The sequence below is a fragment of the Heteronotia binoei genome, chromosome 1 (genome assembly GCF_032191835.1).
Source record: "Heteronotia binoei isolate CCM8104 ecotype False Entrance Well chromosome 1, APGP_CSIRO_Hbin_v1, whole genome shotgun sequence".
NCBI lineage: Eukaryota > Metazoa > Chordata > Lepidosauria > Squamata > Gekkonidae > Heteronotia > Heteronotia binoei.
The window spans coordinates 149373492-149393024 of record NC_083223.1 but is presented as its reverse complement, the minus strand read 5'-3'; the positions used below and the strand labels follow the sequence as shown (position 1 = coordinate 149393024).

The window sequence follows — 19533 nt, the reverse complement described above, 5'->3', positions numbered from 1 at the left end:
TACCATGCAGAACATGCGGAGGAAGGCACAGAAAAGAAAAGATAGGAAAGAGTGAAACAGTAAGCCTAGAACACTTACTCAATTTCAAAGGATGAAGTGCTTTTATCATTTTCAGTATTACAAAATATACAGAATATACAGACACTTGTGTTGTGGATGGATTAATACAATTGTTAAGTAGTAAGCAACAAGTGCTAGAAGAAAGTACAATAAAATCACCAGGCAAAGTAGAGAGGCTACAATTAACTACTGAAGTTGAAAATTTGCTTCACATTAGACTCCCCTTTTGTTTATAAATGGTTGTCTTTTTCACTCATCTATAGTTTATTGGTACACTGAGGTTCCATCTTATATAATGCAAACCCAAAAGCACTGTTCCATGGTAAGTTCATCCACAACTTCATTCTCCCAGCAGGCAGGACTTTTAAAAAAAAAAAATGCCCAAAATCACATTTTATGTTGAAATGTTTCAAAGTTTGTCTCACACTTTGCACTGTATTTGAGCGGAAAGGCAACACAGAAATGTTTTAAATAACACAAATAAATTTCCCATGAAACATACATTAATTCTAGTTGCTACCTAACAAGGTAATGCTACATTTATGAAAGAGAGTTTGATTTTCAAAATGAAGTTTTATGTAGGTCACTGGTGGCCAAACTGCAGCTTGGGAGCTACATGTGGCTTTCACACAATATTGAGTGACTCTTGAAGCCCCCGCCACCCTGACTGGCCTGGACAAGGCATTTCTCTCTTTAAATTACTTCAAGCCAAGCCAGCTGGCAGCTTGGAGAATGCATTGTTGTCTTTCCACCTCTCCCTCCCTCCCCCCCCCATCTATTTGCCTGCCTGCCTACTTGCCTTCCTTCCTGCTTTCAAAAATCTTGACGTTCATGTTTTGCAGCTCTCAAACATCTGATGTTTATTCTATGTGGCTCTTACATTAAGCAAGTTTGGTGTAGGCAGAGTATAGTTAACAGAAATGCAACTGTAATTGACCAGACATTTAGGAAATTTTTATAGCTTTGAAGGAATGAACAGGTCCTTTATCTCCTATGTAGAAGGAGCTCCACTAAAGGATTTAGTAATGTAAATTCAATTACTATTTATCAGTACACCCAGAACATTTTATTCCAATATGTTTATTGGAAAACATGTTTTCAGCAGCTAAATTTTCTGAAAAATAAAAAAAATGCCCCATTTCCCTCATCCAAATCAAGATACTATAATATTCAAAATGAAACTGTTTGGAAGTTTAGATTATGTATACCTACTCCAATAAAATGTACCTTGATATTCTGATCCACAATATTTTTGACTGTTTCAATAAATATCAACATGAGGCAATCCAAATGATTCAGTTGAACTAAGGATGTGATTTTTGCATGCATCATCTTGACAGGCTTTTAATAAGGCCCTTTCAGAGGTCACATATACAAAGTAAGTTTGCAAAAGATGAAAAGCCAATTTGTCTCCCAGAGGAGAAATGCCACGTAAAATTCAGAAAAGGTTTCACCCATGTTACTTTTTTTTACACCTTGGAAAAAAGATTAATATAGTACACTGCTTTCCTGGAATGCTACAACAGGAAGGTACGTCCTATCGTCTCTTTGCTCCATAAGACGCACACACTTTCCCACCACTTTTTTGGGGGGGGAAAGTGTGTCTTATGGTCCGAAAAATACGGTATGTTACACTGTACTTTAAAATTTATTTTTATTGTATTGTTACTAGGAGTAAGACGCGTTGTGAAAAGAAAATACCATGGGCTCCAGGAGGCTCTGGGTGAGTGCCAGCCACCCTTGCTGTCTTCCCACCCACCCAAGTGAAGGTATTGACTCCCTCTCACCTCAAGAGGAGCTGATCTCTGCCATATAGAGAGCAGTTGTAAAACTGAGGGATGTCCAGTGGTTCCCTAGGAGGAAATGGCATTGTACCTGTCTGAGCTCTTCAAACCTCACCCTCTCCAGGCCCCACTCCTTAAATATTCAGGAATTTCCTAACCTGGAGTTAGCAACCCTATCTCTTTCCCTTTATTTGCCCCTCTTGACTTCAGCTTTCCATCACCTTCTCCCTCCCTGCAGCCTCTACATAGGCTTTCTCCAGTGTGTATGGGGGGGGACCAAAACAGTTTACATCATTCTCCTCTCACAACCTTGTGAGGATGGTTAGGCTGGAAGTCTGTGACTGGTCCAAAATCACCCAGTCAGCTTCCACAGCAAGGGCCTGAGTCCGACAGACCGCAGTCTGAAACCCAAACTCCTACGCCACTCTCAAACTCCACCACAGAATCTCCAGGAATTTCTGCCTCAGAGGCCTTTAGTGATCCCTTTCAGACCAACAGTCTGTCTCTGATAACCTTATTGGTCTTAAGCATCCAGCTTATCTGTCCACCCTGCAAAGCAGCCACTGTCTTCAGGGCAAGTGATCTCTGCCATCTGGTCATTAGTTGTAATTCTGAGTGATCTCCAGCTCCCACCTGGAGACTGGTCTGGAGTCTATGGCATTGTACCTGTCTGAAGTCCCATCCCTTCTCAAACCCCACCTTCTCCTGGCCCCACCCCCTAAATATACAGGAATTTCCTAACCTGGAGTTGGCAACCCGATCTCCCTGACTTTACCTGCCAGAGGGGACTTCAAGTTTCCATTGTCTTCCCCCTTCCTGTAGCCTCTACATATGAAAATGACAGTCTTTCTTCACAGTGGGGGACCAAAGCATACATCATTCTCCTTTCCCCCATGTGATATGAACAACAACCCTATGAGTAGGTTAGGCTGAAAGTGTGTGACTGGTCCAAATCACCCAATCAGCTTTCACAGCATGAACTGGATAGCAGTTGTAATTCTGAGTGATTTCCAGCCCTCCCCTGGAGTTTGGCACCAGTGGTTCCCAAGAGGAAAGTCCTTTCCCTCAGAGGCCTGTATTGATACCTTAGGAATTTCTCACCAACCTGGAAGGTGTCTGTGCGAGTGCCCCCCCCCCCGCCAGCCTTGCTGTCTTCCCACCCACCCAAGTGTAGGCATTAATTCCCCCCCAACACACACACACCTCAAGGGGAGGTGATCTCTGCCATCTGGAATTTCCTAACTTGGAGTTGGCAACCCAGCAGCCTCTATACATGGGGAAAGGACAGGCTTTCTTCACAGTGGGGGGGGGGGGCAAGCCACTGGAGGTTGGCAGCACTGGTTCCCTGGCAGGAAATGGCTGGTAGCAGCAAGCAGCTGACACTGTGAAGAAAGCCATTAGAATCCTTCTTTTTGTTCCCTCTGAAGTAGCCCTTCCTTGCTGTGAACAAACATTCCTTGTCAGTTGAAGAGATGTTGCTACTGTTTGTGTAGATTAAAGGGAGGAAGACAGAATGAAATAAAAAGACTGAAAGACAGAGAAACAGAAAGAATGAGTTGAACAAAGCAGAAGTCAAGTTGCGCCTTTAAGACCAACTAAGTTTTATTCAGAATGTAAACTTTCGTGTGGTAAAAACACACTTCTTCAGACGAGGGGATCAGGTATAGTGGGCTGAAATACATGCAGTTTGTTGATTAAGAGGACAAACTGGCTGAGATCACATGGTGGAACAGTGTGGCAATTTAGAAGGCCATTTGGTCTGGATAGCCATAAAAAGTAATAAAAGTTTCCTTCCAATTGGTGTTTCTGCAAGTCTAGGTAAATCACAAAAGGACATGTATTTCTTAGTTGTAGTCCACCTAATTCACTTCTCAACATCAATGTATACATTATAAACATCATTCTAGTTTGCCATTAGAAAAAAAGAATACATAAAATGAAAATGGGTTAAGTTTATGTAATGAGATCAATAGCCAATATCCCTTATTTGAACAAAGCAGGAGTAAAGTTGCACCTTTAAGATAAACCAATTTTATTCAAACGTAAGCTTTCATGTGCTCTCTAAGCACACTTCATCAGACGAGGAGATACCTGATCCCCTTGTCTGATGAAGTGTTCTTAGAGAACACACAAAAGCTTTCGTTCTGAATAAAATTTGGTTGGTCTTAAAGGTACAACGTTACTCCTGCTTTGTTCAACTGCTTCAGACCAACACAGCTGCCCACTTGGATCTATCCCTTATTTGAGTATGTCAATATAAAATATTATTCTGATACAATATTATTAAAGAGAAATACACTGGAATACTTAACCCTTTTTTATTTTATGTATTCTTTTTTTCTAATGGCCAACTAGAATTATGTTTATAATGTATAGATTGATGTTAATTAGGTGGACTTCATCTAGGAAATGCATGTCCTTTTGTGATTTACCTAGACTTGCATAAACACCAATTGGCAGGAAATTTTTATCACCTTTTATGGCTATACAGACCAAATGGCCTTCTAAACTGCCACACTGTTCCACCATGTGATCCCAGCCAGTTTGCCTTCTTAATCAACAAACTGCATATATTTCAGCCCACTATACCTGATCCCCACGTCTGAAGAAGTGTGTTTTTACCACACGAAAGATTACATTCTGAATAAAACTTAGTTGGTCTTAAAGGTGCAACTTGATTCCTGCTTTGTTCAACTGTTTCAGATCAACACGGCTGCCCACTTGGATCTATCTAGAAAGAATGAGTGAAAGAACAGAAGGGGGAGGTAGAAAAAAGAGGGGGAGAAAGAAAAATGAGAAGGAAGATAGGGCCCTGAGGAGAGGCGGTAGTAATACGTAAGCTCCCAGCAGAAAACTGTCTCCCTCAGAGGTCAGTGGCCATCTGATGGTGTTCTTGCCTGACAGGGATGGTAGTGGGTGGGGGAGAGCAGAATCAGCCAATGGCACGGCAGAGACGGATTGTGAGCCAATCCTGCAAGAATGTGGGGAAGGCTGAAGTGGGCGGGTGACAGAGAGGCTACCCAATGGTAGCAGAAAGCGTTAACAGACAGAATGTCAGCCAATACTTGGTGTAGTGCAGTCCCAGTGACTGCAACAAATCAGGACGCCAGAATGTGCTGCCACGGCTTGAGTTTTACGATTAAAGGACCCTGCACTTTTTCAAAGATGTCAGAATTGTGTACATAAATTACAAAAATGGAGAAGATGAATGCAGATGCTATTAGCTGCTATTCTTTCAACAGATATCAAAAGGTTGTTACAATTCTGGCAGATGTAGACCAGATATGATTTACACAAGGTATGCGAGTTTTTGACAGACTGGACACTGATCTGATAGCTTTAAACAGTACGAGATCTCATTCTCTCACTGGATGTTGAAAAAGCTCTTGACAAAATATACTGGAAATTTATCTTTGCCACACTGACTAAATTTGGTTTTCCTCACAAATTTTTGGATTATAAATTTTCTTTACTTTTCTCCAAGATCCAGGATGCTGACTAATAGCATATTTTCTATGCCATTCCCTCTTGAGGAGGTAGTACACAATGTTCCCATCTTTCTCCTATTTTTATTTATGTCTGGAACCTCTGGCTTGAGCCATTAGACAAAATAACAAGGGGAGGGGAGACCCACAAGAAACTTGTGGGGAAAGGGCATTCTCCCACCTTTTTTTCCCTTCCCACCTTCTCTGTCAAAGTTCCTTCTTCTGTCTTTCTACACCCACCCCTTACCTATCAATCTTCCCTCACCTCCAATTCTCCTCTCATCCCTTCTATGACACCTTTCCTCCTTTCTTCCTTCTCTAGAAATTCTTTCTTACCCCCTTCCTCCTCTCATCCTTTGTATGTCTCACTCCTCTCTTACCCCAGCCCTTCTCAGATAATGTCCTTTCCCTCCAACCCTTCTCAGTCTGCGCCTCTTTCTCTTCCCTCTTTCTCTCCTCCAGACAATCGCCCCTTCTTCTTTGTCTTTCTCTTCCACTCCCTCAATCTCCCAATCTTCCTTTCTCTTCCCACAACAGACAACTCTCTTCTTTCTGTTTCTCTTTCTCAGACAATCCCCTCTTGTTTCTGTTTTTCTCCCCGCCCCCCAAGCCATCCCTGGTTCTTTCTCTTTCTCTCCCCCTCCCTCAGAAAATTCCCCTTCTTCCTCTTTCATCCCACTAAGCTAACCTCCCTCCCTTCTTTTTCCTTAGCAGTGGAGGTCCCTCTACCAAGCCCACAAGACTTGTGGGGTGGGAGAGAATGCCATCTACAGTGATAGTGTCAGTATCTGGGAGCTACTTTAAGACTGGCTCCCAGAGTCCTCCACCACTGTGACTGGCCCCAGAGGCTCTCCTCGAGTCCTCTGCCATTCAGCCATGCTCAGAGTTGGCTTCCAAAACACTCCATCATGGCAGCCAGGCAGGGAGCAGCTCCCAAAGTGCTCTGCTGGTATGGCCAGACCTGGAGCCTCTGCAAGCATCTGCTGCAGCAGTAAAAAATACAAGGCTCCATGGTATGCAGCCAAGACTAACAAAGTCAAAAATACCAAAGAAAAAACTAAGTCTGTAAGCAACTAATAAACAATTTTTAAACAATCTGAAGAGTGCATACTTCATAAGAAAAGTGCATTCATAATTGTTATTCCAACCACAATCAAATACAATCCATTCGAAGTCAATACATAATATAAATCACTTCAGTCTCTTTAGGAGTTCATCACACAATTGTAATGTTGAGCCTCTAAATGAAAGGTTCTACCATAGCTGAAAAGTTCACTCCAACCAGACTTCTTAAGAGTACAACAAACCCTGTCCAAGCTCTCTGGGATGGAATCATATTGGCCATCAAGTAACAGATAGAGCTGAATATCATCAGCATACTAATGGCAACCTAGCCCAAGCCCCTGAACCAACTGGATGAGGGAGTGCATATATAGAGATCAGGGGTGGCCAATGGTAGCTCTCCAGATGTTTTTTGCCTACAACTCCCATCAGCCCCAGCCAGCATGGCCATGCTGGCTGGGGCTGATGGTAGTTGTAGGCAAAAAACGTCTGGAGAGCTACCGTTGGCCACCCCTGATATTGATGTTCAACAACATTAGTATAACTGTCTTTTGAAGGCCATTGACGAGATCACTCCCTGACATCTTCTTCACCCCCACTCCAAACTAGCCCCATGGAATATCTCAATGTTAAGGGAGATGAAGCAGGAGCTTAGATGACTAAAGTGAGCTTGGCACCATATTCAGGACAAGGCTGCAAGAACATCCTATAGGATGTTTATGAGATCCTATGAGATGGCAGTCAAGGCCACAAAGAAAGCTTACTATGCTTCCATTGCATCCACAAGCTCTCACCTGTTTAGGATAATTAGATCTTTTACATCCCTGTCAAGGGCCTCTCAAAATTTTAGTGATTTGACCATTCGCTGTGAACAGAAAGTCTTGCTGCTTTGCCGTGACCTCTGTGCTAATGTTGATACTGTGAGCAAACTAGAGGCTCCTTGGCTGTTGACAGTTCAGTATTAGTTCAATCCAGATGGTTTGCTCAGATCGATGTGGATAGGGTCTTGTCAGCTGCTAAACCCACTTGTCTCCTTGATGAATGCCTTTCCTGGCTGTTAAGGTCAGCACAGGGAGGGTACGCCCTTCACTGGAAGGCATTATCAATTTATCTCTGATTTCGGGGGTCTTCCCATGAATGTTGGAGGAGGCAGTGGTGAGTTCACTGTTGCAAAAACCACCACTAGATCCTTGTGATCTGGCCAGCTACCACCCAGTTTCAAACATGCCATTCCTGGGTAAGATGGCTGAGCAGGTGGCTGCAGAACAGCTACAGCTTTCCTGGAGGACACATCAGCCTTGGATTCATTCCAGTCTGGCTTTCAACCTAGCTATAGGACAGAGACTGTGCTGGTTGACTTTCCAGATTATCTCCATAGGCAACTGGACCAGGGAGGATCTGCACTGTTGTTGTTAGATCTTTCAGCAGAGTCTGAAATGTTCAACCACCTGTTGACCCACTGCCTTGCCAACACTGGATTATGTGGGACAATCCTTCAATGACTGTGCACATTTTCCCAAGGGTAGGGACAGAGGATGGCGCTGGGGAGAGGGTCTCATCACAGAATCCGGTGGTGTGCATAGTCCCTCAGGGGGAGATACTCTCCCCAGTGTTGTTTAACATCAATATGTGCCCACTTGCCCAGCTCGTCAGGAGTTTCAGACTAGGGTGTCATCAATATGCAGATGATGCCCAGGTGTATCTATTAATGGACGACTGGCCAGATATAATCCCAGAAGATGTGGCTAGTTGTTTGGAGGCTGTGGTGGGATAGTTTATGCAGAGCTGTTTGAAGATGAACCCATCAAATATGGAGGTCCTATGGCTAGGCCCAAGGGCGGTGGGGGGGGGGGGATAGGTCAGGGAATTCAACTTCCCATTCTTGATGGACTGTCAGGAGTTTGCATGTGATCCTAGATGCCTCCTTCTGCATGGAGGCTCAGGTCACAAATACAACCAGGACAGTGTTCTTCCATCTTCACCAAGCCCAGCAACTGATCCCTTACCTGTCCTGTGCTGACCTGGCCACAATGATCCATGCAATGGTTACCTCTAGATTAGACTACTGTAACTTGCTGTATACAGGGCTGCCCTTAAACTCGATCCGGAAACTTCAACTGATCCAGAATGTGGTGGTGCGGGTCCTTACTAGGACCCTTTAAGAGTGCCTATACAACCTGGCTCTATCAGCTGCATTGGCTCCAGATTGAGTACTGGGTCAGGTTCAAGGCTTTGATACTTACCTTTAAAGCCCTAAATGATCTGCGATCATCGTATCAACAAGACCCCCTCTCCATATATACCTCTCAGAAAACATTACGCTCATCTAGTAACAACCTATTGGTAATTCCAGGCCCCAAAGCAGTCCAGCTGTCCTTGACCAGTACTGGGCCTTTTTGGCTCTGGCCCCAACCTGGTGGAACTCTCTCTAGTGACACTCAAGCCCTGTGGGACTCAGTTCAAATATGCAGGGCTTGTAAGATTGAGATGTTCCACTGGCCATATGGTTGAGGACAGTGATGGTTAGAGAGATCAGCTGGCCTCCCTCCTTCTCCCCCTCCCTTATTCTCCATTTCCCTTCCTTCCATCCTGCTTGCCTTGTTTCTTTTTATCCAGTTGTTTCCTTTCCTAATTCTATCCCCTTTCTTTTCCTCCTTCCTGACCCTTCCTGTTTTCTCATTTATTATCGTTGGGCTGAGAATCTGCCTGTGCTGGCTGCCTCCCTAGTTGCCCACATGTGATGGATTGCTGGGGCACAATCTGACATAGTGGACTGACTGTTAGGTTTTTAACTTGTAAAACGTAGATCTTAAAATTTTAATATGTTGACTTTATTGTGTATGTAACTGTGGAAGCAGCTATGAGCCCTGCTTTGCAGGGAAAGAAACTATAAGCTGAATAAATAAGTAAACACATGCCCCTCTAGGCACGTAGTAACACATACTCTAAAAGGAGGCCTCTGTGGCTCTAAGAAGGAAGCATACATTGTGGACTTCAGCTATCAGAAACTTGGGGAAATCATACACAGTAATTCAAATAGAATGATCTTAAATGTTTCTAAATTAAAAATTAGTTTGAGATAATAAAAACCTAAAAATACAACGTTAAACACAATTACAAATACAACATTAAACACAATTGCTATTTAAACATAAAGAAATTTCTAATTTTTTGAAACCTCAATAACGCTGTAAGCCTAGACACCACTGCTTGGTAGTAACCTCCACTGAACATAGTGAGACTTATTTTTGAGTAAACAAGCTGAGAATTATGTTGCATGTGAAACAGTACCTTTGGCAAGTTCCACCTTCTTAATTTTCCAAGATTCTCATCAAACCACTATAACTGTAGATATAAACTAAAGAACTGCCTGGGCAGGAAAGATCTTGTCACTGTGGCGGATAACCCTGGTAACATCTAGGTTAGATTAATGTAATGTTCTCTAAATAGAGCTGCCCTTGAAGACTGTCCGCAAGCTACAGTTGATACAGAGAGCTGCAGCCAAAATATGGACTGGGAGTGGGTCCTGGGGACCATGTCATTCATGCCATGTCCATCTATACTGGCTTCTAATTTGCTTCTGAGCCCAATTTAAGGTGTTGATGAAGAAGAAGAAGAAGAAGAAGAAGAAGAAGAAGAAGAAGAAGAAGAAGAAGAAGAAGAAGAAGAAGAAGAAGAAGAAGAAGAAGAAGAAGAAGAAGAAGAAGAAGAAGAAGAAGAAGAAGAAGAAGAAGAAGAAGAAGAAGAAGAAGAAGAAGAAGAAGAAGAAGAAGAAGAAGAAGAAGAAGATGATATTGGATTTATATCCCGCCCTCCACTCCAAAGAGTCTCAGAGCGGCTCCTTTACCTTCCTCCCTCACAACAAACACCCTGTGAGGTGGGTGGGGCTGAGAGGGCTCTCACAGCAGCTGCCCTTTCAAGGACAACCTCTGCCAGAGCTATGGCTGACCCAAGGCCATGCCAGCAGGTGCAAGTGGAGGAGTGGGGAATCAAACCTGGTTCTCCCAGATAAGAGTCCGGACACTTAACCACTACACCAAACTGGCTCTCTGTAACCCTAACTCTCTGTAACCTGTAACCCTATACAATTTGAGGCCAGCATACCTGAAGGACCACCTACTCCCATATGAACTTGAACATATTATATTTGAACTATATATGGTGATACATATGAACTTACCCAATCACTCCAGTCATCTTCAGAGGCTCTGCTTCAGGTGCCCCCACCATTTAAGGCTAGACAGGTGGCAACCGCGTCCCCCCCCCCCCGTCCCACAGAAAGCCAAAACTTTAGAATTCCCTACACAATGAGATTTGTCTTCCTCCATCTTTTTCCACCATTTAGTGAAGACTTTGTTTTGTTTGGCATTCCCTTACTAATTGTTATCAGCTCCCTTCCTTGATTTTGTTATTATATGTGTTTATACATTTTATTTATTTAACTGTTTAAACATTATTTACACTTACATTTTACTTATATTACATTGATTTAATATGCTGATGTCTTAATGTTGAAATATTTGCCACCTTGGGAAACCTATTTAGGTGGAAAGGTGGCACAGATATGTTGTAAATAAATAATAAATTCATAAATGTCTACAGCTGTCCTGAAAATATTTTGCAAACTGTAATAAAATTTCCAAGCCAAATATTAAGCACCACAGAAAAAGGAAACCCTCAGCTTAAGCCTACCCAAACTGCTTTCTAATGTGAACTATTCTAAAAACTGAACGAATGTTGTTTGCAAAGGTGTTTTTACCTGGACTTAGTTCAACCAGATAAGGTAGTTTCTCTGGAGGAAGGGAAGAGCCATAACCAGACCCGTCGACTCTTTCCTTTCCTTTAAATGGCTTTGCATCAATTTGTTTCTTTGACTTCTTTGGGACATAATCAGGTGGCCGCCTTTTCAACTGAAAGACTAATATGCCTAAGCAAAGAACACAAAAAGATTATTGCTTCTGTGCTGCTTTTAGTACATGTATAAATTAAAATTTCTACAAAACAGCACTTGACTATGGATACTGGCTTGGCTCCAACGGAGAGTTTCCATGGAAGGAAGGATTTCTGCAAGAATGCTGGAGAAGGCAGGGGGAAAAGTCATGGTTTCAATTCATAGAAACACTTTCTGGAATAGAATCCACCAACTAATTAAACTTATTATTCAATTTAAACAAATTTATTTTGTTATTTATAGCCCACCTTTTTCAATGAGACTCAAAAAGGATTACAGGGTGTATTTCAATGTGATCAACAGGATGACCTCTGATAAGCAATATAATCTAGCAATATAATTGGACTACGGCAAATCAAAACAAAGCAAAGTACTGGGCACAATATGTTAACCAATACAGAAAATGGTATTACATATGCAAAAAGCAAGGCAGTGAGAGCAGTACAATACATACAGCAAACATTAATACATTCCCATTCCCTGTGAAAAAGTGCCTTCCTGAATCATTTTATTGTAATATGTAATCAGAGAACCGAACAATTTTCTTTTGGAAAAAAACTCTTAATATGGTTCTCTTTAGACAGCCAACAATCCTCATGCAAGCACATAAAACTAAGGTGGATTCTAACAGTGTTACAAGCCTTAAAAATACATACTGCACAACCAAGTTACCTTTGTCACTTGGCCACTCCCTGAATATCTGAAGTGGGCATTCATCATCATCCAGAATAGATTCTTTAGCACCTTTATCATCAGAATGCTGAGCACCAGGAGGAAGCATGACCTAAAGAAATGATATACAGTGTATTCAGAACAATCACCCACAGTGCTCAAAGGCCACACTAATTTTATTACTTACTCTGCATGAAAGTATGTTGCTACAAGCTATATATCCACGTTCCCTGAATCCAATAGGCTGCTGAGATCCATAACAATCAAGAAGGAAAGAATGCATAGTTAAGTATATCTCATGTCCTGTTCTATGCATCTATTATTACAGATCAGAAAGAGGAGAAAAATAACGTGGTTAAAGATTTATACTTGCCTCCTTGCATTTTTTTATACTTGCCTTTAAATATGCATTAATTTAAAATTATTTCAGTATGGAAGCTGGAAAAAAATATGAAAAATGAGATTCTGTTCCTCCCAACACATTTGCTTACTGCCCGCATGCTCAAGGTAAGAGTGATCTAACAATCAGTAAGGAAAACTTATTTTCATCTTTTTTTAAAAAAAAAATATTTAAATGAAAAAGCACTAACAACTTAATTAATATAAAAATACAGAGCATCAAAAAACAGCATGATGCCTTGACCTGGATAGCCCAGGCAAGGCCAATCTCATTAGACCTAGGAAGCTAAGGATCAACTCTGGCAAGTATTTGGATGGAACACTTCCATAAGAACATAAGAGAAGCCATGTTGGATCAGGCCAATGGCCCATCCAGTTCAACACACACACACACACAGTGGCTAATAGCCGCTGATGGACCTCTGCTCCATATTTTTATCTAACCCCCTCTTGAAGCTGGCTATGCTTGTAGCCGCCACCACCTTCTGTGGCAGTGAATTCCATGTGTTAATCACCCTTTGAGTGAAGAAGTACTTCCTTCTATCCGTTTTAACCTGACTGCTCAGCAATTTCATTGAATGTCCACGAGTTCTTGTATTGTGAGAGAGAAAAGTACTTCTTTCTCTACTTTCTCCATCCCATGCATAATCTTGTAAACCTCTATCATATCACCCCGCAATCAATGTTTCTCCAAGCTAAAGAGCCCCAAGCGTTTTAACCTTTCTTCATAGGGAAAGTGTTCCAAACCTTTAATCATTCTAGTTGCCCTTTTCTGCACTTTTTCCAATGCTATAATATCCTTTTTGAGGTGTGGTGACCAGAATTGTACACAGTATTCCAAATGAGACTGCACAATCGATTTATACAGGGACATTATGATACTGGCTGATTTGTTTTCATTTCCCTTCCTAATAATTCCCAGCATGGCGTTTGCCTTTTTTATTGCAATCGCACACTGTCTTGACATTTTCAGTGAGTTATCTACCACGACCCCAAGCTATCTCTCTTGGTCAGTCTTTGCCAGTTTACACCCCATCAACTTGTATTTGTAGCTGGGATTCTTGGCCCCAATGTGCATTACTTTGCACTTGGCCACATTGAACCTGCCACGTTGACGCCCACTCATCCAGCCTCAACAGATCCCTTTGGAATGCCTCACAATCCTCTCTGGTTCTCACCACCCTAAACAATTTAGTGTCATCTGCAAACTTGGCCACTTCACTGCTTACTCTCAACTCCAAATCATTTATGAACAAGTTAAAGAGCATGGGACCCAGTACTGAGCCCTGCGGCACCCCACTGCTTACCGTCCTCCACTACGAAGACTGCCCATTTATACTCACTCTCTGCTTCCTATTAATTACCCAGTTTTTGATCCACAAGAGGACCTGTCCTTTTACTTCATGACTCTTGAGCTTACTAAGGAGCCTTTGATGAGGAACTTTATCAAAAGCTTTCTGGAAGTCAAGGTAAACAACATCTATTGGGTCTCCTTTGTCCACATGTTTGTTCACCCCCTCAAAGAAATGTAACAGGTTAGTGAGACAAGATCTTTCCTTACAGAACCCATGCTGAGTCTTCCTCAATAACTTGTGTTCATCAATGTGCCTACTCATTCTGTCCTTGATAATGGTTTCTACCAACTTTCCCGGTATTGAAGTCAGACTGACTGGCCTTCAATTTCCCGGATCTCCTCTGGAACCCTTTTTAAAGATGGGGGTGACATTTGCTACCTTCCAGTCCTCAGGAACGGAGGCAGATTTCAATGAAAGATTACATATTTTTGTCAGGAGATCCACAAGCTCAACTTTGAGTTTTTTCAGAACACTTTCAGAACACTTGGATGTTAATAAAAAAAAAACTTGGATGTATGCCATCTGGACCTGGTGACTTATTAGATTTTAATTCGTCTATCAGTTGTAGGACCGCCTCTCTTGTCACTTCAATCTGATGCAGGTCTTTCAACACCCCTTCCAGAACAGGCAAACACTTCTCATCTTCCACAGTGAAGACGAAGGTAAAAAATGCATTCAGCTTCTTAGCCATTTCCCTATCCTCCTTCAGTAATCCCTTGACCCCTTGGTCATCCAAGGGCCCCACTGCCTCCCTGCCTGGTTTCCTGCTTCTAATATATTTGAAGAAATTTTTATTATTGGTCTTTATGTTTTTTGCAATATGCTCCTCATAGTCCCTTTTTGCCTGCCTGATCACAGTCTTGCATTTGATTTGCCACAGCCTGTGTTTCCTTTTATTAATCTCACTTAGACTAGCTTTCCACCGCTTAAAGGAGTCCTTCTCACCTTTTACAGCTTCCATTACTTTGTTTGTTAACCATGCAGGCCTTTTCTTATACCTGTTTGTGCCTTTCCTAACTTGTGGTATATATTTTATATGAGCTTCTAGGATTGTAGTTTTAAATAGCCTCCAAGCTTCTCCAAGGCTTTTGACTGTATTTACCTTTCCTTTCAGTTTCCTCTTCACATGCCTCCTCATCTCAGAGAATTTGCCCCTTTTAAAGTTAAACGTGGTTGTGCTGGTCTTCTGGGGCAACTCTCTGTTTATACAAATGGTGAAATCAATAATGTTATGGTCACTGCTGCCAAGCGGTGCGATAGCTTTTACATCTCTCACCAAGTCTTGGGCATTACTTAGGACCAAATTCAGGATCACCCCACCCCTGGTAGGTTCTGAGACCATCTGCTCCATACCACAGTCATTGAGAGCATCTAGAAACTCAATCTCTTTCTCTCGACCTGAACACATATTGACCCAATCAATCTGTGGGTAGTTAATATCACCTATTACAACACAGTTTTTATGTTTAGCCACTATCTTTAATCCTTCCATCATATTATAATCATCCTCTATCTTTTGATTTGGTGGGCGATAACAAACTCCCATAGTTAAATTTCCTTTTGGGCCCTCTATTTCCACCCAAAGCATTTCTAGAAGGGAATCTAATTCTCTGACCTCAGTCTTACTGGACCATATACCCTCTCTGACATACAGAGCCACCCCATCTCCAACCCTTCCCTCCCTATCCTTCCGATATAATTTATATCCAGGAATCACCGTGTCCCACATTCTCCTCATTTCACCAAGTTTCTGAAATTCCCACAATGTCTGTGTTTTCTCCCAACACTAAACATTCCAACTCACCAATTTTACTTTGAACACTTCTAGCATTTGTATACAAACATCTATAATTTCCCAGGCAAGCTAGGCCCGCAACCTTCCTCCTGCCACCTCGAGACTTTAGCAGACAGTCCATACTGTTTGTCACCATCTCAGTGGACAGCTCTGATCCATTACCTGGTAGAAAAGTAACAGCTGACCCTTCATCTCTTTGAGATGAGTCCTCCCGAACCAGAGACATTTCATCTCCTGTCTGCTTTCCCCCAAGATTTAGTTTAAAAACTGCTCTGCCACCTTTTTGATTTTAAGCGCCAGAGCTAGAGGTTCTGGAATACCAGAATTAGAGGCAGAGGCAGGCTTTATTCAGCCACCTCTCTGAATACCCTCCATGCCCCAAGGTGCGCACACACACACACACACACACACACACACAACAGCAATAAAAAAGGCACAAGCCTGACCACCACTGGGTATAATCTGGCATTCAATACTGTTATCTAAAGAGCTAAGGGGGTAATAACATATATTGTGAAATACTCCCAAGTTGTGTATCATAATAACTGAACTGACACAGCATGGGAAAAAGTCACCACAGAAAATGAATGCAATATAGTTCTCTCTCTACACAATGCAAGACAACACAATTAAACTGAGCGAATTTGTATATGCTTATATTTTTCTAGAAGTATGATTGTAGACCCTTTAAGAAAGCAGGTACATAATGAAAGCCAACAATACACCGTAACACTGAAATATCATTTAGAATGTTTGCCTTACAAATAAAACTTGGAATTCATTTGCACCTTAAAATTGAAAGGCCTTTAAGGAGTCAACAATCAGATGGTTAGGGAAATGTCATTTCTTAACTGTTTTCATCAAAGATATATTAACAATTACTGAGAAATCAGAACAGCCACTTCATTTTGTATGTTTAAACTTACAAGAAGCAGCAGTTTTTACAAAGGATTACATTACATTGATTTCAAAGGCTGTAAAATCTTCAAGGTCTATTTTAACAAGGTTTCTTGGCATTTAACACCCCCCCCCCAATATTTTAACAGTAATATCTTAATCTAGAGGGGGGGGGGGGGAGAACAGCAATTTGGATGCTATTATCAATAAAGCATTATCATAAACCAATGCAGATAACAGTGAACACTCCGCAATTCATTTTGAAAAGCCAGCTAAAACTTGCAATTTAGCCATGTGTCAAATGATAACTATGTTGACATAAGAAATTTATGACATACCACAAAAGCTACGTAAAGAAATGATGATGGGCACATTACATAGCTATGGTAAAAACTGAGAATTTAGTTCTTAACTGTTAGTTTCTTTTCTAGAAAACATTTTGAATACCAAGACTTGTTATAAGACAACTCCCCACTTCCACTCACAAACTAAGCACTACATAAGGGAGCAGGAAGTAAGCAAGGTCCTTACTAATCTTAGACCAGACAGTTTTTTTCTCTCAAGTACTACAGGAAAAACCTCTAGAGGGAAGCTAAGTAAGGAAAATTCCTCTTTTGGACTACTTGGCAGATAATGAACTGAAGAGTAACCACCATCACACCACCAGTAGACACAGGAAATCAAAGCTGAAGCGGGCAAATACTGGGAATTATCCATGCAAAGAAGCCCACCTTCCTCAGAACAGGAATGAACTCCTAGTATTTTCAGCAATTATTTTATTATGTTGACAGCCAGAGTTATTCCAATTTTAATGTATATATTTCAACACGTTTGTCACATTATAGCTTGAATAAAATTACAAGAAACTGTGAAGTATTTAGTAGTAGTTCTGAGGTAGCAACTATTAGAAAGTATGGTCATAAAAATGCAAAACTGTGAAGGCTAAATAAGTCTGGTTTCTAAATGTTTTGGCTGATCACTACAGCAAAAGAAAATTTATCAGGGTCCATCCTATGTTCATAGCATGCAAGACATTTTACATCATATGTTCATAGCATGCAAGACACCTGTTGTCACAGGTGTATTACGTCTATAGCATTTGCTCTTTCTGGTCAGCATTTCAAACTATTGTCAGAGGACAGGTTATCTATGCCAGTCACTCACCACTCACAGAATACTCAACCGATTGACTTTTGGCAATGGATCACAATCGCAGCTTTAATCAAGTGCCAAAACGTATTCTGCACAGAGCTCTGCCACTGCCAGTTAGTAATCACAAACCACTTTCTCACGGTGACACAGCTAAAACAGCAAGACAAGCTAACAATTTGCTTCTGTAGACAACAGTAGTCATATGTGACCGGGCTTTTAGAATATTTTTATCAAAAACTTTAGTTAGTTTCAAAACAGACACTGAACCTAACTCAGCACTGTTTGCTTTTGATAATGCTTGCCACTTTGGGGCAAAATGCCAAATCAAGATAAATATCAACTCAACACATAGCACTTTGTATCACAAAAAGAAAAAATTTGGCCCAACCATATCAGCTCTTCACTTGATTTATTTATAAAATGTATATCCCTTCTTTTTGCCCAATCAGGGCAACCAAAGTGGCTGACAATTAAACAATATGAAGAACCTGGGGGACTAAACACATCTTTCTGTCCTTTCAGGCCTACCTGTAAATCACAATTGAAAAGTCAATTAACAGGAGCTCTCTAGCTATAATTCAACAGAACTAACTCTATATTGCTGAATCAGATGTATGGGCTTTGGCCTCAAGTCCACAGTAAGGCTCTCCTGTTGTATCTGGGGAAGGAGATAAAAACCCCTCAGAGCACACAGGCAGACAGAATAGGTGAGTTCACTCAGCCTTTGATGGCCAACAGTCTTTCTCCTCAAGCCACATTGTATTAAAGTTGTAGCAAAAACAAATACATTAATATTAAATCTGAATTTTTAATAGTTTCAGAGAATTAATAAACAATTGCTATGCCTTACAAAGCCCCATTTAGTTCAAAGCATGAGACACATTTACTTCAAGCCCAGAAAACATTATTGTGTGACCTCTACTCAGGTTTTGCTTCAAATAAAAATAATGCTCTATTGTTGATTTGTTATACTGATTTTGAAATGAAGCTGCTACACAGAAAGTCATCTGGATGCTTTGCAAAAAATTTGATCTTGAAATTGAATAGGGAATCAAGTGAATCATCATTATATTTCACTAAGATGTTAAGAAGAAATCAAAGCAATTTTCAAATAATTTTTTTTTATTAATTTACTCACACGAGCAATACAGTAATCCTTGGGATTTTCCTTTTCCAAACCATACTTCTCCAGAGCTTCAATAACTGCAAAATCTGCAGTATCTGTAGTGGACAGCAGGATTGTCTTGTATGGTATATTTGGTTTCAAACTGTCTGCATAAATCCGCAGTGTTCCACCTATGGAATGCATTTAATTACATTTTAATGAGATACAAATGTATCCTGAAAACCTGAATTCATTTACTTTACAAAAGTAGCAAAAAAGAAAGGAAGAAGGCATTTTCATCCACCAATCTTGGTACCCAGCTCTGCAAAACACCCTAAAAATGTTACAAAATAAACATACAGAGTTGACAAAAAGACCTTAATCCCATTGTTGCCTTGCAAATCCATGTACACAGAATCAACCCCATACCTCTTAAGTACTAAACTTCGAAAATTTAATAAATAGAAGATTGTTGGGAGTGGAACATATCAGCATAAGAAGCTGAGAAGTGAGAGGCAAGCAGTAAAAATAAAAGTGAAACCTTCTGAGCAGAATACTTCACAAGTCTTTGGATCTTTGTGTGTATAGCCTGAGGTTTATCATATTATTCTTTCCCTGGAAGAGAAAAGTTATAATGGCAGCAGGCTGTAAAAGAGACCCAGTTTGGGACTATTTTAATGAAATTCCTCTACCTATGGGTAAGGCAGGCATGCGTGCAAAGTGCAAACACGGCAACAAAGAAATGTAAGGCCCAGTGGCCTGAATGAAATAACATCATGAGAACTGATGTGATGAAGACGACAAAAGGAACATATT

The 19533-nt window shown here is 41.1% G+C and overlaps 1 protein-coding gene across 6 annotated transcripts in view; it reads right to left on the bottom strand.

Annotated features, from left to right (window-relative positions):
* Nucleotides 1-19533, bottom strand: part of AFDN (afadin, adherens junction formation factor) — a 221883-nt gene that overhangs the window by 111955 nt on the left and 90395 nt on the right. For all 6 annotated transcript variants that reach the window (XM_060242324.1, XM_060242299.1, XM_060242308.1 and 3 more), the window contains exons 6-8: nucleotides 18751-18908; nucleotides 12015-12126; nucleotides 11151-11318 (exon numbers count right to left, since the gene is read on the bottom strand). In XM_060242324.1, the coding sequence (XP_060098307.1) occupies nucleotides 11151-11318; nucleotides 12015-12126; nucleotides 18751-18908 (438 nt within the window). The remainder of the gene's footprint in view (nucleotides 1-11150; nucleotides 11319-12014; nucleotides 12127-18750; nucleotides 18909-19533) is intronic.